The sequence below is a fragment of the Neolamprologus brichardi genome, chromosome 5 (assembly GCF_056152115.1).
Source record: "Neolamprologus brichardi isolate AB-2024 chromosome 5, ASM5615211v1, whole genome shotgun sequence".
Taxonomy (NCBI): Eukaryota; Metazoa; Chordata; class Actinopteri; order Cichliformes; family Cichlidae; genus Neolamprologus; species Neolamprologus brichardi.
The window spans coordinates 14,070,087-14,093,773 of NC_142108.1; the positions used below are offsets into that span (position 1 = coordinate 14,070,087).

The 23,687-nt window shown below is 40.0% G+C and overlaps 3 protein-coding genes across 3 annotated transcripts; 1 reads left to right on the forward strand and 2 right to left on the reverse strand.

Annotated features, from left to right (window-relative positions):
- Nucleotides 1-118: 118 nt before the first annotated feature.
- Nucleotides 119-4,732, reverse strand: myl6 (myosin, light chain 6, alkali, smooth muscle and non-muscle). Its single transcript, XM_006807561.3, has 6 exons — nucleotides 4,544-4,732; nucleotides 4,242-4,269; nucleotides 3,193-3,336; nucleotides 2,314-2,487; nucleotides 2,074-2,151; nucleotides 119-454 (listed from the first exon to the last, which is right to left on the reverse strand). The coding sequence occupies exons 1-6, from the start codon at nucleotides 4,544-4,546 to the stop codon at nucleotides 426-428; spliced, it is 456 nt and encodes a 151-aa protein (XP_006807624.1). The 5' UTR covers nucleotides 4,547-4,732; the 3' UTR covers nucleotides 119-425.
- A 1,597-nt stretch (nucleotides 4,733-6,329) lies between these two features.
- On the reverse strand, nucleotides 6,330-10,863 carry tsfm (Ts translation elongation factor, mitochondrial). The gene is made up of 6 exons (XM_006807562.3): nucleotides 10,735-10,863; nucleotides 10,314-10,466; nucleotides 10,083-10,211; nucleotides 9,836-9,958; nucleotides 8,446-8,527; nucleotides 6,330-6,917 (listed from the first exon to the last, which is right to left on the reverse strand). The coding sequence occupies exons 1-6, from the start codon at nucleotides 10,780-10,782 to the stop codon at nucleotides 6,526-6,528; spliced, it is 927 nt and encodes a 308-aa protein (XP_006807625.1). The 5' UTR covers nucleotides 10,783-10,863; the 3' UTR covers nucleotides 6,330-6,525.
- Nucleotides 10,864-19,444: 8,581 nt separating this feature from the next.
- Nucleotides 19,445-22,122, forward strand: LOC148102748 (uncharacterized). Its single transcript, XM_087841297.1, has one exon. It carries the CDS (start codon nucleotides 19,570-19,572, stop codon nucleotides 21,775-21,777), a length of 2,208 nt encoding a protein of 735 aa, XP_087697423.1. The 5' UTR covers nucleotides 19,445-19,569; the 3' UTR covers nucleotides 21,778-22,122.
- The last annotated feature ends 1,565 nt before the right edge of the window (nucleotides 22,123-23,687 follow it).

The window sequence follows — 23,687 nt, forward strand, 5'->3', positions numbered from 1 at the left end:
GACACACAGAAATCATCTGATATCCGATTGTGAAATATTTTTCATCATGCTTGTAATGCGACTTAATAAATATAATATAAACCTGTTAAAAGGTATTTAACCAGACTCACAGGCCTGATGACACTTTGTAAAACAGCATTTTTATTTCAAACTTTCAGAAATCCCATTATTATTTCCATTCACAAGAAAACTGCTGACAAGACAGATAAAGATGACAAAAGTTAAACAATCCGGGGGGGGGGGAATAATACTACTGATTGTGCCTGCAGGTGAATGTTTGGAAATTGAGGTGAAAGTGTCTCTTCACATTTGACAGAAAAGGCACAAAAATGTCACAGAAACAAAACAGACTTATTGGGGAAGGAATGACATGGATAGAAGGGCAAGACAACAGAAAATAATCTGGAAGTGGTCCTCGGAAGTTCTCAACCGCTCAGCACCATCCGGACGAGCTCTGTGTGGAGAGTGATAGAGAGTCAGGTATAAGCCATTTCCTAACCAGCCATATCAGCAAATAGGATCAAAAGCCTGAATTTATTTAGAATAATTAGATTTATGAAAAAAGGCAAACAGCTAGGGAAGAAAAGTGTTAAAAAAAAAAGTGTGGTAGAAATGTTTGAGTTCTGCAGACAAATTAAAATAAACTATTTGTGTCTGTTTGCAGCATTTTAGCTCATGTTTACACTTGGTGCACCCTGATATCCTCCCCCCCCTCAAAATCGTTAGCATTAAACATGGGAGCAGCCTTAAGGCGTGCAAGGATGCTACATGCAGGCCACATTTAGGTGGGGCTGAGAAGCACCGCAGGAGAGAAAGGTTAAAGGTCAGAGAACACCATCAGTGCTCAATATCTACAGACTAACGTCACAATTCATTAAAAAAAAAAAAAAAAAAAAAAAAAAAAAAAAAAAAAAAAAAAAAAAAAGGTTAATTCACTACCCTCTGTTCAACCAGATATAATATGATGGACAAAAGCTATGAGACAGGAGTCAGTGAGCATGAGGCAGTCGCACAACTACGGTGGCTCTGAGAGGTCAAACACTGCAACTTAAGAAAACACCAGCAAACAGAAAAACACTGCAAAAGTGCACAAAACAAGAAAGAACTGTGTCTGGGGAGACATTAACAATGTGCAGAATATGCAATGTGTTTTATGATTCATATAACATCATTAGCCGTTTACTTCTAGCTTCTAACTTGTGCATCCCCTCCTCCCAATTCTGCTTGCTGGCATTTCAGTGTTGCAGTGTGTTTGACCTCTCAGGGCCTCCGTAGCCAGAAAAACACTGTGTACAGCGGCCCTACATACATCCAATGCAGCCTGAAATCTATTCTAGGCAATACCCAGCAAAGCTGCAACTGAGAACTCAAATGTCCAACTCTGATGAAATGAATATCACACAGTTTTTAGCCCGACACAAGGCTGCGCGAAGTCCCACTAAGATTATGTGACAATAAAGCAGGTAAATATGTGTAGCTGGCACCACAGCACATCTAAACCAAACACTCTGTAAAACAATCTCCTGTGCTACGTGTGAGAAATTTACAAAAGCTACTGAAACTTGAACTTGACTTTGAGATTTGATTTCATCTAAGATTTTTAATTAATGAATTGGTATAATTTCAAAATTCTATGTCGCCTCATTATTAAGTTATCGCATTCACAAACTTGGGTGTCCACGCAAGGGGGGCAACTTTTATGTCTTTAAAAGCTGTCCCCGCCATAATTGTGTTTTTGTGGACATTTTGTTGACTCCATTTATGCATAGGGGATTTTCACATATTTCACTGAAGAGGAATGTGCCACTCTAGTTCCGCCACTGGTCCATGCCGCCTGCCTGCCCAGCGGGGTAATGACAATACCCCATCAGCCTTTTACAGCTCAGGGGTAAAAATCAATGGCAGTAGTATTATTTTTCCTCATATAATCTGGTTCTTATTTGTCACTGAATAAGTCACTTGGATGAGTGATGAAACGTTTCTCCCACTGAAAACGCTACGGCCAGATGAACAGAATCAACTTTTGGAGATTCTTGTTTGTTGTTATGAAGGTTTTTATGCACAATGATCTACCTTCGTAGTTAATGCAGCCATTGGCGTCTTCATGTCCCGCTAAAAGAGTCTCCACCTCTTCTTCTGTCATCTTTTCACCTGGAAGATAAAGAAGAACATATTAGCACTGAAGCACAGAATTAAGAAATAGACATTTTAAAGAAGCAGAAAGCACAGCCTTTACACAGATAACTACTTGAACGCAGGCCAACTGTGATTTATAGATTGTGACTAATACTTCATGTATTCTGCAGGTCTTACCTAATGTGGTGAGGACATGACGCAGCTCAGCTCCCATCACTGTGCCATTTCCCTCCTTGTCAAAGACCCGCAGGCCTTCAACAATGTCGTCAAAGGAGCACTGGTCCTTGTTCTTAGCAATGGCCTGATACATGGGCAGGAACTGCTCAAAATCCAGCATCTTGGTGTTCATCTCTGCAGGGGGACAAACAACAGTGAGCCTTCAATGGTGAAGGTGAATAAGTGAATAAGTTTGAGATAATGTGAGTTTTTGGGTTGAATTTAGTAGAATTTTGTGATGTTTTTCTGTGAGGTTTTTGTTTCTTGCCCATTCATGGTGATGATTCAGAGTTCAGTCACATGGATGTGGGGGATGATATTTAAGGCTGACACAAATAACCTGTTCATCTGCATGCAGAGCTAGTAAATGTATGTTTTTCTTGCTGCCACTTTCTTTAGACCTGCTGTGGTGACCCTTTGGGCAAGGGAACAGGCAACAGTAGCATCGGATAAATAATGTTTTGTGCACATTGTTATTATGATCAAAACTCGTTTTGATTGCATGTGAGAAAATCTAGACATTTTCTCAAGATTTAGAGTTTCTCTAGTGATGTGAGGGACATTGGAGCCCCTTTACCAAGTGTTAGATTGTCCAGAACAGTTTGCACACAGCAGTAAATTTAGTCTGCAAATAAAGACATGTATTTTAGTTCAGGTGTGACTCTTACAAGTTACACTGACAAAGTAAGCCACTAAGCAGTGACTTATCACCTGTACTACTTTGCGGAGGTTATAATGAGACCTTGTAATTGTACACCTAACCACACTCTTAACCAAAACAAACTAATGCTGCAGTGATAGTCATCTGCTTTTGTTGTGAGTAGTGAATCAGATACTAGCCTTCCAGCTTGGGGTTTCCCAGGACTTTGAGTACTTCAGCATTGACCGGGTTCTGTCCCAGAGCTCGGATAACATCGCCACACTGGCTGTAGGTGATCTTCCCCTCGCCCGTCCGGTCAAACAAAAGGAAGGCCTCTTTAAACTCTAGTGAGAAGGAAAGCAAATGCAGAACTCCAGTTCAGCTGCAGAGCATGTTAGGTTCCCAAAAATTACAGACAGGCCTTCATGACACAGGTAATGACATATGCACCAAAGCTTTACTGATACCCTGTATGTAGGAAGGAAAACATGATTTTTCATACGTTTTTCATACAGTAAACACTAGCAGCTTCTGTGCGTTTCATTTCAAAAAAGCAAGAGGTTAGCAAGTGGGCCAATAAAATTCTCACGTCTGTAAATACTTGTTCGCAATCAATGGTGCTTTTACACTAAAAATAATACACAGCACTTCATTACTATAAAATACACAATGTAGTTTTTTCCACTGGAATCAAAAACTGACACGCTTCACATAAACCAAGTCCTCTCCTCACTGTCAGTGGGTGAGTGTGCGGCACAAAATTACAAAAGCATGAAAAGATAAGAAAAGAAAAAAAAAACACCACTACAAAGCAAACGTACCATAGCAAACAATGTAAACTGTGTTTCAGTGCCGTTTGACACACCCACAAAAATGTCAGTCGTTATTATGTCTGCTAGCATATCACACATTTAAAAAGCTCAAGCATGCAAACAAATCAACATGTTTCACCCAAGTCCTGTTTTGCAGGTTAGCACTAGTGATGAACTCAGAGTTAAACGGTTGTCCAGTTTGAGTCGTGAGGCGCCTTCAGGTTTCCCACACAGTGAATGCCATTCAGTGAGGTGAGTTAAATTTAGCTCACTTTCACATTGCAGTTCTCATTTACCTGCAGCGATCCTACACAAGTACAGGGCCAGAAGTCAGAGCGTTCTTATTTTCTTTTTTTCTAAATATGTACTGGTTACATTAATCCGATGAATGTTATGGATAATAAACCCCTTTAACCCCTTTTCATAATGAGACTCACCCATGATCTGGTCCTCCGTTAGGTCGGACTGGTTGAGGCACAGTTCAGAGAGAGGGGAGAAACAGTTAGATGAGACAAAACGACAGAGACTTCAGTGACATTTACAGATGACTTAATCCCGCAATGGCATCAATTACAGGCAAGAAACGGCTCGGAGCTAAAGGCTCGAGTGAGTGAAGCAGGCTAGCAGATTCGCATTTAGCGTTACCTGGGCTGGAATAGGAGATGGTAAAATCATTTTCCATAAATACAGCAAAATGCCGATATTTCCATAAAATTTTCTGCGGGAATCTTTGACTTACCATGTTTGTTTTTTTAGAGGGTTTAGATGACAGATGGCTCAAGCTGCTGGACCTCCTCTGAGCTCCGAGGACTCAAACGGCTCCTGCGTGGTACATCCCCGGTGATGTCACCGTTGCTTTGGCAGCAACAGCCAATCACATGCCTCCATTTCACAGCTGCATTTCTCGCATAGTTGCAGGGTTGCAGCTCGTTTGTGGTGCAGCACGGTGCTGCAGAGCCATAACCTGCACGCACGCTACACACCCCCTTCCGGTTTTCTGAAAAAATAAGATGCGACACATTAACACACAAATGTAAAGCACAGCTACTGCGTGAACGCTGTAATATCGAATATTTTTTAACGGGGAATTCCCATCGTTGAGTCCTGCTATAGCCACACATTAATGGTATAAAGCTGTGACAGATGACGCTGTTCTTTAGACTTAACCTAACACCGCCTGCTTTTTAATCCCGGGCTCAGTGAAGAGCCAATAATCAGGCAGCTTGACAGCTTTGTGCCTACATTGCATCTGCTTACCCTGACAATAGGTTATCAAATGGGTGAAATTCCTCAGTTCTATTTTTATTGAAGCAACAGCACTTGACGCATGTATAGCTTTTTCTATTAACAGGAACCCCTGTAAACGTTTCTGTAAATTAATACAAACTTTATATTTTGAACTGCCAGAGCTTTCCCCCCCAGTTTTGCAAATTCATCATGTAGTTTCACTGGTGCAGCCCACTTACGATGAGTGTGGGCTGCATGTGGACCACAATAAAATGACTTTGACATGATTTATAGGGTGATCTAGGCTTGTTTTTGATGAGGCATTTGATATACTGTGTGCACAGAGCACTTCTTCACTGAAGTATATCATTAAATTTGTTTTTTTATTTTCTTCAGCCTGTGTTTGGCCCCATCATCTGATACTGTTTCTTCTCTTGATCCCCAACCAGTCGCAGTTGGCTGCCCTCCCTCAGCCTGGTTCTGCTTGAGGTATTTATTCCTGTCAAAAGTGAGTTCTTCCTTCCCACCGTCTTCACGTGCTTGCTCGTAAGGGGGTTGTTTGTTAGGGTTTTCTCCACAATACTGTACTGGCTTTAACTTGCGGTATAAAGCACCTTGAGATGACTGTTGTTTTGATCTGGTACTATATAAATTAACCTAAATTTAGTGATAAGGTTTAAAGTGATTTTGCTAAAAATGTTGTTCGTTGCAATGAGGATGCATAACAGGTTGGGCAATTTCTCAGGAACAAGATCACAGATACAAGCGCGCTTTATGAGCTTTCTCTGAAGGGTGGCTGGGCTCTCCCTTAGAGATAGTGCAAGGAGTTCAGCCATCCGAGAGGGGCTCAGAGTAAAGCCACTGCTCCTGCACATTGAAAGGAGCCATTTGAGGTGGTTCAAGCATCTGACAAGGATGCCTCCTGGGTAAGGTGTTCCAGGCATGTCCCATCAGGAGGAGGCCCTGGGGCAGACCCAGGACACGCTGGAGATAATATCTCTTGGCTGGTCTGGGAATGCCATGGTGTTCCCCCGGACAAGCTGGAGGAGGTGGCTTGGGAGAGAGAGGTCTGGGTTTTTCTGCTTAGGCTGCTGCCCCTGCGACCTGGCCCCGGATAAGCGGAAGAAGATGGATGGATGGTAAGTTCAGTTAGGTTACAAAGCAAGAGGTTCGTCATATATAAAGAACTTTAGAAAATAATTACCACTAAACCTTTTCATTAAAAAAAAAAAAAAAAAAAAAAAGTATATTTATGTGTTAAAATACAGAATAGTGTTTAAAATAAAATACTAAGTAGGTTTTTCAGGAAAAAGATTTTATTGTTGGATTGGTCATTTCATCAGGTACCAGTGTTTGCAGGCGCACACTCTTTCAAATTCATGATGCTGTGTGACTGTGATGCCTCAGTCTTACAGAGTACACAAAAACCTGAATTATATTCACACATGAAATGAAGACATGTCAAATTCAGCTGAATGAACAATTTCCCTCTCTTCATTCTGCGTCTTCAGTCGTCTCGCCGCATTGAAATCGGACAAAGTCTAGCACTCGAGCCTGCTGACCTCTGAGGAACTGTGCCACAGTCCTGCTGGGGTCTGCCAGGAAGGTCTGAGGCAGCAGGCGTGTCTCACTTTCGCCACAGGGCAGGTCATCCATGTTACCCAGAGACAAAGGCGACTCTCCCACTATATGCTGTCCCAGTTTACGACCTAGCATTTCCTGCTCTCCTTCCTTTCCACCCTGAAATACGACCAGGGCTCCGTAACGGCCCATGGCTACCTCTGTCTGGGTGCTGATGCCGCCGTGTATATATGAACCAATTTTCCACTCAGCAGGGATGCCCACCGTCACTGCCCGCTTCAAAGACATGTTCTCACCAAGGCGACCTGAGGAGCAAGAGGCACCGATATAAAAACCAAAGCCTGCTGCAACAGACTGTTCATTTTCATGCTATTAAGCAACAATTCAAAAACTTGACAATTTCAAATTGTTCCGCTTATATTTCTATTTATTTACATTTTTTGTTTCAAACCAAAACAGCTAAATTTATTCAACTTTCAGATGTTCACTCCTTCCTGACAATCTGACAGCATCTAAACATGTCAGCTTTACACTTGAATGAACAACCTAGCCTAGCAATTTTTCTCCAAAACTTTAACTGCCTAATAACATCCAGCCTACTGCATCAGTTTAACAACCAAAGTCTGAATTTATAGTTACAATATTTCATACACTGCTCAAAAAAGGTTAAAGGAACACTTTTTAATCAGAGTATATTATTGATCTGGTCAGTCAAATAGCAGAGGGGGCTGTTAATCAGTTTCAGCTGCTTGGTGTTAATTAAATTTACATGGTCATATGAGGCAATATCTGGACCCTAGGGGGGGGTTACACAGGTAGTTCAGCTCCTCTATGATGGTACACTCGTATGTGTCATTGCTAGAAGGACCGCTGTGTGGCAGCACAGCCTCAAGAGCATGGAGGAGATCCCAGGAGACAAGCAGTTACTCTAGGAGAGTTGGCTAGGGCCGCAGAAGGTCCTTTAACCCATCAGCAGGACCGGTCTCCACTCCTTTGTGCAAGAAGGGACTTGAGAACTGCCAGAGCTACAAAATGACCTCCAGCGGGCCACTGGTGTAAATGTTAATGTGTCTGAGCAATCAGAGACAGACTTCATGAGGGTGGCCTGAGAGCTGGCTCTGTGCTCACTGCCCAGTACTGTGGAGCTCAATTGTCATTAGCCAAAGAATACCGAGAGTTAGCAGACAGTTGCTGAAGGATGAAAGATTTGATACAGTTGACCGTCCCCCACACTCGCATGATCTAAATTCAATAGAACACATCTGGGACATTATGTTTCGGTCCATCCAACCTCACCAGTCTGCACCTCAGACTGTCCAGGAGCTCAGTGATACTGTGGTCCAGATCTGGGAGATGCCCGAAGACTCCTAATTAGGAGCATGCCCCCACGTTATCAGGCATGCAATACAAGCACATGGGAGCCATTCAAACTAGTGAGTACCATTTTGAGTTGCTCCAATAAAATTTTGGTAAGACAGACTAGCCTGCCACATAATGTTTTCACTTTGATTTCAAGGGCATCTTTAAATTCAGCCCTCTGCAGGCTGCTAATTTTCCTTTCCATCAAAGAATTTTGCATCCTTATAGATACATAGACATCCAACATGATCCCCCCCCCCCCCCCCATTGAGATCTGATGTGTTTAACATATTTTTTGAGCAGTTTACTTTGTGTGTACCACATTTCTCTCCATCTTATATTTCTATTAAGCTGTGAGCATAAAAGTGAAATGCCTGAATAACAGAAAACCATAATTTTAACACTGCAGTGTTATATGTCCCATGTGTGAAAAGTGCTTTACAATGAGCAATGTCCCTTAGGCAAAGTACTGACCTATAGTGAGAGCCACCTGATCAGCTAGTGAAGTTCCTTCACCCACGCTGAGTTTGCTTAAGTCATCGCTTGACAGGACACTCTGGAAAGAAAAGCCAGTTTGTTAGTGCAAGGACTGCTAAACAAGGCTAATGTGTAGTTTTGCTTTTCTTCAGGAGTGTCTAAGTGACTAGAGCAGTGATTCCCAATGTGGGCGGGGGCCCCCTGGTGGGCTATGAAGGTTCTGCAGGTGGGCCGCAGTAATGACACAAATTCAGTTTGAAATTACTCACAAGTATGTACAGTTACCTATTTATATACAATTTATTTATTTATACAAAAAGGGAATTTAAACTGGTAATGGGATGTGGTTACTTTACAATATCACTCATTACTCTGACTTAAATTTACTGCTTTTGTATTAAAGTTGGTGTCCCAGTGACAGATGGGTCATCCATTAGCCTAATACTTCGCATATGACTGGGTAGCATAAAAAATGTATAGCCAAAGGCCTGTGAGGTTGATTTTTTTTTTTTTTAATACAATTGTTCTTAAAGGAAATGCAACATTTTAACTCATATTTTGATTAGATTGAAGATTTAAGGTTGGACCACAGAAAAAGTATGCAACACTGAAGTAGTAAAAAACAAAAAGAACAACAAAAAACCAAAACACTGAAGTAGTAATGCACTTTTAACCTACCAAACCCAGTGATTGACTGATAACACTGTTAAAGCATGCACTGCCATAATGTCTGTAATCTGTGTGTTTCATTTCACCTTTGGTGGGACATATGGTTATGCAGCTTCAGGTTGACCTGGTCAAGAGGAAACAGAACTATCTAATAAAGGAGATGGGTAGCATCATCATTGTTTCCCAGGTTCCCTGAAGCATTCTTGAAGGAAGCTGCAATATATTCTCATCTGGCACGCGTCATAAGTGTTACTCTGTCAGCACTGACACATCAAAAACTCTGGTATATCAAAAAGTTGTTGCACAAATCAGTTTTAAGAGTTCAAGTACTTGTGTGGCATAACAGGATGTTCAAATCACCAGTTTCAGTTTACATGAACAACTAGCAGTGTTTGGTCATGGCTGTACACAGCTCATGTTTGCCTGAAGCTGCAGGACCAATTGCGATGCTCGTCCCTGTAGGTGCCCCATTAGTTGGTGTGCATGTTGATGTACCCTGTTCCTGATGTATTGCTGTGCTTTCTTTCTGGTTCATACTTACTCTATTATGTTTTGTCTGAAGGCCACATGCTAAATCATGTTTTAGTTTAGACTTCCATGCGCCTTAGAGGTAGGTGAAGTTGTGAAACAATCCACTGACCTGTTTCCATTAACATTTATGAAATTTAAAAAACAAAAACATTTATTTCTACTCCCAGGCCTCAGCATGCATCTTTACCTTTACATATCCTGACTGACTTTGAGTTTTATTTCTGAGGTGGGCCAAGGTGGCAAATGTCACATCCTTAACCAGCTGCTGGAACTTCTCATTGCGTGCCACAAAGTCTGTCTCACAGTTCACCTGCATCAAAAACAAACAAACAAACAAAGAGACAAAAGACCAAGTTGTTGAGAAAAAGAAAAAAAGGAAAAAGGAGACGAACTAGGAGGAGATGGCTAATGAATCCCCGCACCAGTGGGCTTACCTCAACCATTACCGCAGCTTTGTCCCCTACAAACACGCCGATTAGGCCCTCTTTGGCTTTGCGACCTTCGAGCTTGTTTGCTTTGCTCCAGCCCTCCTTCTGGGCCTGCTCATGCAGCCATGTCTCTGCCTGAACATTTGCCAAATTACATTAAAAACAGTCCCACAGCTCATTAGTTTCAAAGACGTAACAACGCTGAACAGCACCTGACAGATTACGAGAGGCCCTCACCTGTGCTACGTCATTATCGAACTTCTCCAGGGCCTTCTTACAGTTAATAAAAGTGTAGCCGGTGCTTTTCCGCAGTTTCATGAGGAGGGCTTTCTCTGCTGCCAGCAGCTGACATCCCGTGTGTAAAAACTGCACATGCTGGCCAACACTGACCTGAGAGACACAGATGAGGAACACACACCACAACTTCAACAAAGCAGCCGCATTTATGTATTTGAGGACCAATCCGATGCCATTGGTCACAGTAAATACCAATTTATAGTAAATTTTGCTTCTGTTGTGATTTCAAGTGGCTATGAAATGCACGAAATGCGAATGAATTAGCAAAGTTAAGTCACTGAAGATGTCCCACAAACGCAGGAGGCTAAATCAGCGAGACAAACAACACGAGTTTAAAGTTAAACGTCAATCATGCGCTTACCTTTGCGACATCTCTTGTTAATGTTCTGAACAAAAAGGTTAAGGACATCTTCGCATCCAGCAGAAGTGAGCAATCTTATGAAAGCTCAGAATGTCATTGACGTCCACGCTGTGGAAGGAAGCCGTCCAGGGACAAAAGTGTTTAAGTGATTTGCTTATTGCACTTCTGCGCCACCTAGAGTACTGGAGGGCAGCCAGCCCAAGGTTTTGCGGAGCCTTGGGCAGATTTTTGGGCCACCGTCCCCAGCTAGTCCTACTATTAACTACATATTGTCCATGCTTAATTGTTTATGCATTATACATATTAGCATGTATATGTATTATATATTAGTATGGTGAAAAGAGTTAAAATAAACCAGCGGGTTCAATATTTTTATTGTTTCTGAAATGTGCAAACAGAGCAAAAGAGTCCCCTAGAATGTAACACAGGCCTAAATGTTCTTTTTCACATAGTAATGTAAATGTAAAGACAGACAACTTTTACTAAATGAATTAGAAACTAACTGACTAGAGAGCTAATAGTCGGTTATCAACCATGATATCTGTGGTTTCCAGTCAGCATCACCTAAACTTTCCACACCTATACTGAAATAAAGACTCAGTTGATGCTTCCTTTTAACCATCAACATTATTAGTGAATGTTAAAGATTAATAACTCATATATTGCTTTGTTGTATGTTGTATGTATGCTGCTGTGACACCTCAGTTTGTTTTATTTTGAGAGGGATGAATCCTTTTTTGAGCTTGATGTGATCTAACACTTACAGTTTGCATGAACGTGACCCCAGCTCTGACTGTGAAAATGATAAAACTTTAAAGATTAAGGTTTCAGTCTGTTAACATCTTTATCGAACTATTTCACTTCATGTTTTATTATAACTACACACAATAAGAGAGCTGGTTCTCTTAATAGTTTTCAGTCATGTGACCGACTCGCTACACTGGCAGGTACAACATCATAGGAAAAACAAAGATATAAAGAGAAATGATATATTTTGGGGACTTGTGATCTGTTTTCTGACCTGGCAGCTTTATTTAAAACTCCTGAAAGCGGCGACGTGTCTCCCAGAGTTTCAATTTGGTGACATCTAGTAGTATTTTGTAGAGAATCGCTCACCTTGCCGGGATAAAAGTTTTCAAAGTGCGAACAGCTACATATGTTTTTGATCCCGATGGGTAAATAATGGGTAAATAATGATGCCCTGTGGGAGGTAAGAAACAAGAAATTTTTCATGGTTTAAACAAAATTAAGTGCTACAGGTTACGTTTTGTTGACTGAGACATTTAAAGTGTAGGACCAGAAACGTTATGGTAGTTTTAGTTCGGCACATTAATGTCGTGCCATATCAATTAAGTTAACCGAGTATTTTTCCAATGTCAGCTAAATCATTCCTACAGTTTAAGTGAGCCGCCACTGACAGGCGTGGTTGCTGTGGAGAAGCAGGGATTGGTGGGATTTGAACCTGTAAGGTGGGGTTAGGCGAGATGTGCTTACGTGTTGGTGCCATACTCTACGCTGTTCTAGCAGCTCTAACATTGATTAATGCATTTGATAGCATTTAGGCCAAGTTAAACTGAAAGAGATTAAAAGAATGGCTGCACAGTGAAAGGACGGGCTACATGTCCCAGTAGCTGTCACATCACGTGAAAACTATGGATTGATCGATACTGAAAATGCAGGGTCTGTCAACAGAACATAAAGCAAACATGAAGTGCTCCCTATGTCACTACCTGATGACGGGCTTGCCTGTGTCAGTCACAGCTGCTTCCTGCACTGCACAACTTGAAATTTCCCAAATGTGCTTGACTGCAGTGATAAACTACTCGTTCTGTGAAGCACTTTGGCATACCTGTGGTTTTTTAAATGTGCTATATAAATAAAATTGTATTGTATTGTATTGTACAGATAACAGGCCATCGAAGCAAAATTCAAATGTCTGGCACAGCAGACGGTAAACAATTTGTCTCTAGAAGCAGATCACGATCGAGTTTGTTCGGACACAGTAAACGTATTAAACCACCTGAAAACACACAACATCCTGCAATCTAATGAATGCATGAAGGGCAAGAGCAACAATGCAGTCACTGCTAATGTGAATCGTCTCTGAACTCAGATGTCCATAAAAGGTACTGTTACTTCAGTGCAAAGCAAAAGCCTCAAATATAATAACAACACTGTTATCTCAAATAGCATGGCACTCAAAATTAGAGATGTACATATAGGCCCTTGGGGGTGGGTACTTTGTTTCTCTCCCCCTTAAGTTCAGTAGGTATAACGAAATTGTATTAAATAAATAAAGTTTTTGGAAATTTGAATTTCAATCACAGCTCACACCCTGTATTTTCACTTCCCGGCAGACTCAAGAGTATTTTGTCATACGCTCTGTTTTGTTTTGTTTTTTTTCAAGTTACTCATTACTTTCAAAGTGACTAGTTACTAGGGAAAGTAACTTTGGTTTTACTCAGAATTCTTCTACTAATGTGTTGCTTCCCTAACTGGATACCGAGCAAGGATGCCAGTCTTCTAGCTTGCTTAAATGGTAGCACTATCCTGCCACAAGTGCACTGTGCCACCTAATGGCCTGAACCTAAAATGCCAGTGTAGTAGTGTGAGTGCAATTTAATGATGAAATGAATGAAACTAAATTTGAAATTAACAATGTTTTTTTAATGTGTCACTGTCTGTTTTAATCTATTTCTATTGTTTCAAACCTCTATAAATGCAAACACATCATTTTGGAGTTGATGCAGCAGTGTTATAAATCTAATCATTGTACGTAATATCACTAGGAAGAAGCAGTGGATGACAAAACACAACATACAGTGTGTTGAAACCTTTGAAAAGTATATTTATTTTTGCCATTGAAATTGGTAGAAAGTATACTTTTAGCAGTGTAAACATTAAACTGTGCCTCAGACCATTTAGGAGCTGTAGGTATCAAAATAGTGCAAAAATGTAGTGCAAAAATGGTCCAACATAAACACAGTGAGGTTTGTCCATTCTTTGTAAACTTAACTGAAAACAGCTGAACTGCAGCAACTGGAGACATGTTCAGTAATGATGGGCAAACTTTAAAGTATTTTGAGCCTCACAAAGAAACATAAAATAAATAATAAGTATTTTCAGCCTCATAAATAGTCGATATTTAACCAAAATAATATTTCCTCCAGCCAGGCCATGTAGATAAATAAAATATGATGGTAGATTAAGCGCTTCAGTGGTCTAATATTCTAGCCTACGTCACAGCGTCACGTGCGCTTTTTACGTCCAACACGGAAAGTGCAGTCGTGGTGCTTTCGTTTATACTCGAAACTCGGAAATTTTGCCTTGCGAGTGGGAAGATGTAGGTAACCCCAGACTGCAGATGAGCTGCATATGTGTTTATTGGTAATTTGTTTTTGTAGAGGGCTAGCAAAACAACCGTTTTCGAGGGCATTGCCATATTGGAATCCTGACTTCTCTGACGAGGCTAACCAGAACGCCGTTTACTCGAGTGTGACATCATTCCCAGGTCCGTGTTCTGATTTCCAAGGTAAGTCGAACGCAACACACGAAGTAACGAATAACGACCCTATCTAAATCCCAGTAATGATAAACGTGTTCCTGATTTTGCCATAACTAGTTACTGTGCTTGTTACCACAATAATAAGTGGCTGTTTGTTGATCCTCCAGCCTGGAGGATAAACATTTTACAACATCAGGCTGACACTAATCCTCATCTGCAACGTTGAGGTGCACATAAGCAGGCTCATAATGAGAGAACTGCTGATTTAAACTACAAATTAGCTGAGTAAACACGTGCAACAGAAAATACAGCAGATACGCGGTGTTATTCAGGAGAAATGATCAGAGTGAAGAATGTATAATGTAAAGGAGTCTCTCCCCCCCTCTACCTTCCAACAGTAACAGAGTTTTATTTGCAGCGGCACGAAGGATGCAGGATGAACAGAAGAGGGCACCAATGCAACACTGAACTGGATGCAGTGAAGGAAACAGGTGGCTCTTTTTACACTGATACAGAAGTCTTTGTGGTTTATGTCATCCAGTGAGGGAGTTTAGAAGGAAAGCTCAGGAGCAGCGGTTTCCAATTTGTGAGTCCCAACAGCTCTGAGGAATAGCTAATCCTCAGGCATTAAAAAGTCCTATCTCAGAAGTCAAAAAAGATTGAACTTGAAGGGAGTCAGAAAGCCATGGCTTCATTTTAAGGAGTGATAAGGGTTTGATTTGGAAACATAAATTGGCACTAACTGCAGCTGTACACAATATATCCCAACCATGACTGCGGTGATCCCACACTAACCTGATAAGATAAGCATTTGCTCCATACCTTATCAAAAAGTAGCCTTTACTTCCTTTTAATATTATACACCATCAACCAATTGATGTGAGTTTTTAAAATGCACATGTAGTATATGGTTTACTAGTATTCACTATGACACACAAAAAGAAAATTATCCAATTTTTTTATGAATATTTGAAGCAGGAAAAGCAAAAAACATCAAATCTTACAGGAGGATGGGAAAAGGCAAAACTTCACCCACTCTTTTGCTTAACCTGTGGTGACCTCTCTGTTTCCGGAGGTGCCCGGTGAAGCCGTGGTGAAGCCATGGTGAAGCTGCTGCTCTACCATGGTGAAGCTGCTGATCTGTCGGTAGTGTTGGCTGTTGATGGTGCGGTCGATGGTGTCGTGTCGAGGAGCCTGGATGACGCTGAAGACGATGGATTCCGCCTGGAGGAAGGTCGTGTAATATTAGGGAAAATGCAGGGAAAGGAAGGACGACTCAATGATATCGCCTCCAATGTCTCCCTAGGATGAAGCTACATAAAGAAGCAGTGTTGGTTCTGCACAACCAACAAACCAGCAAAATAGTGAGAACTCAAATTCAGGAATCAGCTTCAAAATATCTATAGTGGCGAACCTTAACATTACTTTTGAGTTTTATTCTCTAAAATTGTACAATAGGCAGTAGAAAATAAATCTTCAGGTTTTTACTGAGAATTACAGATTTATTGGATTAACAGTGTTGGATTATCCTTTAAGCTGGCTGCTTAGTTTAGCCAACTTAGGTAATGATCTCAAAATAAACATTCAGAGGTCCAGCTCTTTTCTAAACTGGTAACTTTGGGATGATTCCAAACATGATGCCAATTAGTTCACAAATCATACCAAGCTTCAAAGATATGATCTGTTTCTATTGTGCAGCTCATAACGAGAATCAGCTGCTTAAAGAAGGAAAAAGGCAAATAAGCTAATTTAAATTACTTCATACATATTATTAACTTTACAATATATGCAGCAGAGGATGGAGAGCAACATTTGATTTAGTTTCGCATTAATTAAAGAAGTATGAGTGTGCTTGCTGAAGAAATCAGTTCTCGAATGCTGTATTTTGACCTCAGTTACACATTTGAAAAGTTTTTTTGTTTTGTTTTACTTTAATTCAATTCAATTCAATTCAATTTTATTTATATAGCGCCAAATCACAACAAATGTCGCCTCAAGGCGCTTCATAGATACAGAGAAAAGCCCAACAATCATATGACCCCCAATGAGCAAGCACTTTGGCGACAGTGGGAAGGAAAAACTCCCTTTTAACAGGAAGAAACCTCCAGCAGAACCAGGCTCAGGGAGGGGCGGCCATCTGCTGCGACCGGTTGGGGTGAGAGAAGGAAGACAGGATAAAAGACATGCTGTGGAAGAGAGACAGAGATTAATAACAGATATGATTCAATACAGAGAGGTCTATTAACACATAGTGAGTGAGAAAGGTGACTGGAAAGGAAAAACTCAATGCATCATGGGAATCCCCCGGCAGCCTACATCTATTGCAGCATAACTAAGGGAGGATTCAGGGTCACCTGGTCCAGCTCTAACTATATGCTTTAGCAAAAAGGAAAGTTTTAAGCCTAATCTTAAAAGTAGAGATAGTGTCTGTCTCCCGAATCCAAACTGGAAGCTGGTTCCACAGAAGAGGGGCCTGAAAACTGAAGGCTCTCCCTCCCATTCTACTTTTAAATACTCTAGGAACAACAAGTAGGCCTGCAGAGCGAGAGCGAAGTGCTCTAATAGGGTGATATGGTACTACAAGGTCATTAAGATAAGATGGGGCCTGATTATTTAAGACCTTGTATGTGAGGAGCAGGATTTTGAATTCAATTCTGGATTTAACAGGAAGCCAATGAAGGGAAGCCAAAAAAGGAGAAATATGCTCTCTCTTTCTAGTCCCTGTCAGTACTCTTGCTGCAGCATTTTGGATTAACTGAAGGCTTTTCAGTGAGTTTTTTGGACATCCTGATAATAATGAATTGCAGTAGTCCAGCCTGGAAGTAATAAATGCATGAACTAGTTTTTCAGCGTCACTCTGAGACAGGATATTTCTAATTTTAGAGATGTTGCGCAAATGGAAGAACGCAGTCTTACATATTTGTTTAATATGTGCGTTGAAGGACATATCCTGGTCAAAAATGACTCCAAGGTTCCTCACAGTGTTACTGGAGGCCACTTTAAGACGAAGTGCTCAAAGCGTCTCTGTTCCCGCCACAGAAGGTGACACCTGATTCTTGTCATGATGTCACGCATATACTGTAATTGAAGCTGTGAAAGATTAGCAGAAAACGTATGTAGTCTGTGTGTTACCTCTGTGTCTGCATCAGTGGCTTTCAGCTCAAACTCAGTGATGGTCTTTCTCACACCTTCCTCATTAGTTTGAATTAGCAAGGCAGATTTATGCATGAGGTGACCGGGACAAAAAGCTGCCACTTTTTTGCTGTTATAAAAGCTGTAGAGTTTGTTAGATTTCACATTTCTTTCATATCTTTCAATTTAGTGACATCATTAAGATTTTTTTTTAAATTAAGCCAAGCATTTAAGTGATCAGAAAACCTTTCTTTCTTAATTCCTGTCAACAGCTTGTTTTCTGCACCATTTAAGGTTGTTCCCTGCACTTGAGATTAAAGGTCCCTCTTTGGACTCACAAAGACTGTTGACTTATTTCTTGGCCAAAATGGGAACAAAGTTATTTTAAAAACCCAATTAGTCTTTAGGAAGAACAAATAATATTTCAGAGCTTCTGTTGTAGTCAGCAGATATCTCCATCAAGACCTCCTTCTTGAATAAATTTTAAAATGTGTTAAGCTACCAGGTATTGTTAAAATCTTCTGCCATTCACCTCATTTGTCCCATCGGACACGGTGATGGAGAACTGGGATACTTAATGGATATACATCTGTCCAATTAAGAAGCAGAAACCACTGTGAGTCTATTTCAACCTCGTTAGTTTAATATTAAAGCGACAGCAGGTACAAAACTACAAAACTCTGAAACAGGGAATGGCTTGGCAGACCGTTGCTCTCTCCTGATCCCTCCTGATGGATTTTTGTCTACCTTTGATTTTCTTTGTGTCCATTCCACCAATTCCGGTGGTCTCGGGCAAATGCCAGTTCAACAAAGTGAGTAATTTCAGAGATGAATTCTTCTGCATCTGTTTCTGTTATAGTTGTGATGTCTTATCTTTCATATTTTGTTGTGACATGTGTTTGTAAGCCACCATGGCATTTTCTGGCCACACACTGAGTTTGTTTCCTGAATTTGGCTCTTATCAAATTTACAAGGGGATAAAACTAAATTGAGACTAAAGTTAAACTGGAATAACAATGCTTCTCTTTACTCTGTGTTGCCTCCGAAGTATAAAACCCAGTGGGAAACATAATCAGGTTTGTTTGCAACAATCCAGCATTACTCAGCGTGAAACGAAAGGTGACTGTCTTAAAAACAAGAACCAGATTTTTCTTTTTGCTTTCCAGGAGTTCTGTGATCCTCGCTTATTTTGGATGCAAAGACCTGATGCAGCCGTTTGTAAGACAACACATTTATGGTTATTCCTGACATACAAAGTGTGCAACAGACACATTACATAGTTATCTATGATGTGCATTAATGAGGAAAAGGACAAAACGTCTTCTGAATTTAGACTTTCATTGATTTCCAGCTGTGATATTTCATTTCCTAACATTTTCACAGAACAGTTTAACAAACCCATAATACTATCATATAAATTGCAATATTGAATGAAACAAGGAGCCAAAAAAAACAACAACAAACAAACAAAAAATGGTTTTACATCCTGATTTGTATCAGCTACCAGTTAACCTATGTTAGTTCCTTTCAGATTAATCAAAGTTTCTTTTAGTTGTTGTTCTAACTCTCTGATCAATACAATCGATAGAACTCCACTCAGTTCTATCGATTTAATTTAGCCTGATTCAGTCCACCCAATGCTTTCACTCACTGTATGTGCAAACTGTCTGGATATGATAGCCAGTAACACTTCAACGAGTTACCAATACAACTCAAACAAAATGAATTTGTGCTGAAAGGTGCTATATAAATAAAACTGTACTTTTACCTTTTACTTACTTTCTTTACTCACTTTGTATGTTATTGCAATAACACTTTTTTTTATTTTTAATTAAATTTTTTTTTTTTTTACAAAAGTAACAGGGATTGAAACTTCATTGGTAATTTTCCAGGCAAAAACATTATCCTCATTCAGAACCTCATTGGCTTACGGAATGTTGATGTTATTTAAAAAGATTCAAACAAAAATATGACCTCATTCAAAAATGTCATGTGACTTGTGGAATTCTGATGTCACAATCCTCTAAAGCTTTGATCCTTTGAAGCTTTGATTCTCATGAATCCTTAAATAGGGGTGAGGATGTACAACTTTTAGTCCGTTATTTGCAGCACTTATGTTAGCAGCATTCAAACGTTCGCCAGTAAAACACTTTGAAACATTTGGATCCTTTTCGTAGTCACGGTATACAGACTCCAACATGTCTCAGAAAGATCAAGAAAGACAAGAAGTTGACCCCAGCTCTATTCCGTGGTATGAGTCCCTAGACCCTTATATCAGCTCTCTTCCTTGGGACGAACAGGTAGAATTAGAGGAACAGCGATTGGAAGAAATGCAAAACGAAAATCTCATGAACAGAGAGAAGATTAAGATCCTGACGGAAGAAAATGAGAGAAAGAGCGCTGAATTAGAAAAATTATCCTACCAGCTTCAAGAAAAAGAGGGTATTATTGAGGAGAAACAATGGGCTCTTCAAGATAAGAAGAATCAAAAGCTCCAAGAAAAACTTGATGAAGCTTTGGAAAAAATTAAAGATCTGCTCCAAAAGGAGAAAAAAGAGAGCATTAAAGGGGATACAATGCTCAAGAAGAATCAAGAGCTCCAAGAAAAGCTTGACGAAGCTCTAGAAAAACTTAAGGAAATCCACCAAGACAAGAAACAACAGCCCACAGAGCAGAGAGACCTGCAGAGCAAACTCCAAGGCATGGAGGAAAAATACAAAGCGCTGCAGGTGAAGTATGATAAAACTCTGCACAAAAATCAACAGTTGCTTCAAGACAAGAAGCAACTGAGAGAGCAACGGGAAATGCTCGAGAAAGGAACGGACTCCAAGGTTGAAGTCTTGGAGGAAAAATTAAAAATGCTCCAAATAACTCTTGAGGAAACACTGCTCAAAAATAAAGAGTTGCTTGATGAGAAAGACCAACAGAAAATACAACAGGAAGAAATGGATTGCAAGCTGAGGAACATCGAGAAACACAACGAAGGCTTGCAAGTAATCCTTGATGAAGCTCTGGAGAGAAATAAAGAGATCCTCCAAGACAAGAAACAACAGCCCACAGAGCAGAGAGACATGCAGAGCAAACTCCAAGGCATGGAGGAAAAATACAAAGCTCTACAGGTGAAGTATGATAAAACTCTGCACAAAAATCAACAGTTGCTTCAAGACAAGAAGCAACTGGAAACAAAACAGAAAGAAATGGACTCCAAGCTTGAAGAGATGGAGGAAAAACACAGAGGGCTCCAAATCAGGCTTGATAAAAAAGTGCACAGAAATAAAGAGTTCATTCAAGAGAGAGAGCAACGGGAAATGCTCGAGAAAGGAACGGACTCCATGGTTGAAGTCTTGGAGGAAAAATTGAAAATGCTCCAAATAACTGTTGAGGAAACACTGCTCAAAAATAAAGAGTTGCTTGATGAGACAGACCAACAGAAAATACAACAGGAAGAAATGGATTGCAAGCTGAGGAACATCGAGAAACACAACGAAGGCTTGCAAGTAATTCTTGATGAAGCTCTGGAGAGAAATAAAGAGATCCTCCAAGACAAGAAACAACAGTCCAAAGAGCAGAGTGACATGCAGAGCAAACTCCAAGGCATGGAGGAAAAATACAAAGCGCTGCAGGTGAAGCATGACAAAACTCTGCACAAAAATCAACAGTTGCTTCAAGACAAGAAACAACTGGAAACGAAACAGAAAGAAATGGACTCCAAGCTTGAAGAGATGGAGGAAAAACACAGAGGGCTCCAAATCAGGCTTGATAAAAAAGTGCATGGAAATAAAGAGTTGCTTCAAGAAAAAGACCAACAGAAAATGCAACAGGAAGAAGAAAAACTTATTCTCCAGAGGAAAATTCAAGAACTCCAAGAATTGTATAATGAAACGAGGTACAAAACAACTGTACTGGACGGAGAAAAGAAAGAAATGGAAAAACAATGCTCAGCGATGCAGAGTAGCATCAATGAAATGCTGAGAAAAAATACCGAACTTGAGGAACTTTCAAAGAACTTGAAGTGCAAAAACACTGAAATCCAGGTGCAAAAGCAAGAACAACAGAAAACACATAAAGACCTGCAGTGTAGACTTCAGGAAATCCAGAAGAGAAACCAGCAGTTGGAAGACATGCACAAGAAAGTAGAACAGAGAAATACAGATGTGCACAAGGCAAAGCGAATAGAGGAGGCAACAGTTAAAGAACTGAAAGACAAGCTTGAAGAAAAACAAGAACAATTAGAAGACATGGTGAAAAGATGCAACAAACTTGAGAAAGAAAACACAGAAACAATGGATGAGCTGAAAACCCTCATCATTGAGAAAAAGGTGCTCGTCGAAGAATATCTTAAAAAGAAGAAAAAACGCTTCTTCTGGTTCTGGAGGAGGGACACTGCTGCTTCTCACCTGATGTAACCTTGTCTTCCTCCACCTTTATTCCAACTTAATTTTCCCCCTTCCCCTTCCCCTTCCCCTCCCTCCTTTTCTTTTTTCACCCTCACCCCCCGACCAGTCCCGGCAGTTGACTGCCCCCTCCTGAGCCTGGTTCTGCCATAGGTTTCTCCTTTAGGTTTCTTTCACTTTAAAGGAGTTTTTCCTATCCACTGTTGCCTGGTGCTTGCTCAGAGGGGATTGTTGGGGTTTTCTATCCCCCCCCCCTTTTTTTTTTCTACCTCTTTTCCCCCTTCTACATTTTCCTTTACCCAATAAATACAATTGGCCACATTTTACATGTGTTTGAAAAATGTCTTCATTCAACAATAATTCATCTTAGGTATAAAAACAAGAAATGTGTAATAGCTGCATGTGTGTTTGTGTGTGTGCATAATATACATACTTAACTTGTATCCCAGAAAGAATTAATACTAGATGGGTAGAGACAGGTTTTAAAGACTAGACATGAAAACATGTGAGTCCTATAATCTAAGCTCGTTTCACCAATAGGTGATGTTACATTTTAAATTAGGCACTTCATTACAGGACTGTCATTGTACCGAGGTATATTAAATAACATGAAAATGGATTTCTCGTGTCTCCGGTGACCTCGCTGTGAAGGTATTAACTTGTTGAATAATTTAGCTCTGCAATAGCAAAGTTATTTCTCACCACAGAGATGAGGGAATTTCACAAAGTCAAAATTAAAACTTGCAAACATTACACGGGGAAGGCAATAACTCAACATGCCAACAAGGCATCAAGGAAATAAAGACATCTCAGTATCAGCTCTCTTCATGTCGTCTACTGACATCTAAATGAGCACACTTCTATGGTCTTCTTGGCTTTTGGCATCTATTCCTCAGCTGAAGGTTTATACATCATCGTAATCAGGACAGCCAGGCTGGGAGACAGATCCAAAATTCTCAGTCAGTGATGAAAATCAAGCTTTTTTAGTTCCATCATATTAAAGCAAATTACATTTTCATTTCCATTTGTCCTGACAGGAAATAGCAGAAAATGCCACATTTTGTTTAAACATGGGCTGAATGCTATGCAGGTTAATATATGAGCTGATCTCGTGGTACAAAACAAACAAAAATCGTTCCTATTTTCACACGTGAAGTCAAAACTTTCTGGGAAGTTGAGTATATTGGATGTTTAATGGTAGAAACAGACTTTTTAGACTTCTAGAGACTGACTGATGTGAGTTTAAATCAAATCTGAATCCGATGTGCTTATCTTTCTAGTTGTGGTCTGCAAAGATGTCAGGTTTTTAAAACTAATTAAAGGGCAATAGTGTGATATTTTGTATTTATTTATTTCCTTTTTTTTGTCCTTCTTTAAGAAATTTGTATTGAAATAAAAACAAGTACAAGGGCTTTTATTTTGTCCTGATGAAACCCACTTTACTATACTTGACATAATTCTTTTTGATTTACACAGATATGCAGATATACTACATGTGTAACATTCATGTCATTGTTTAAATGTTTAATAATAAAGTACATGAATAACTTGAGCTTATTATATATCATAGTAAAGTATATTTCCTATTAACTAGGCAGGTCATTCTCTTTCTCTTGACAACGCTGTCTTTAAATAAAAATATATAATTCTCTATATTCCTATCTATTCCAAACAACGGTAGTAAGTAACAAAGTTTCAAATTTGTCTTTCACTTTGACTCTTAATTTAATAATAATAAAATAATGAACAAGAGGTCAGAGGTCAAATGTGGCATGATACCTTAAATCTTTCTATGACACTTTCTGTATGTGGACCAGAGATGGGCAATAACGCATAATGCGATTACTTTTTTCAAGTAACGAGTAAAATAAGGGATTACTATTGCAAAAAAGGTAATTAGATTACTGTTACTTTCCCATTAG

Excerpts from the sequence above, each read along its gene's own strand:
- myl6 (XM_006807561.3), bottom strand. Across the intron at positions 3,337-4,241 it reads AACGGAGGACCAGATCATGG|AGTTTAAAGAGGCCTTCCTT; the intron begins GTGAGTCTCATT and ends CCTTCTCACTAG. Across the intron at positions 2,152-2,313 it reads TCATGTCCTCACCACATTAG|GTGAAAAGATGACAGAAGAA; the intron begins GTAAGACCTGCA and ends TTTATCTTCCAG.
- tsfm (XM_006807562.3), bottom strand. The coding sequence starts at position 10,782 with ATGTCCTTAACCTTTTTGTTCAGAACATTAACAAGAGATGTCGCAAAG. Across the intron at positions 9,959-10,082 it reads AAGCTGCGGTAATGGTTGAG|GTGAACTGTGAGACAGACTT; the intron begins GTAAGCCCACTG and ends TTTTTGATGCAG. Across the intron at positions 6,918-8,445 it reads TCAGGTGGCTCTCACTATAG|GTCGCCTTGGTGAGAACATG; the intron begins GTCAGTACTTTG and ends CTTGCTCCTCAG.
- LOC148102748 (XM_087841297.1), top strand. The coding sequence starts at position 19,570 with ATGTCTCAGAAAGATCAAGAAAGACAAGAAGTTGACCCCAGCTCTATT.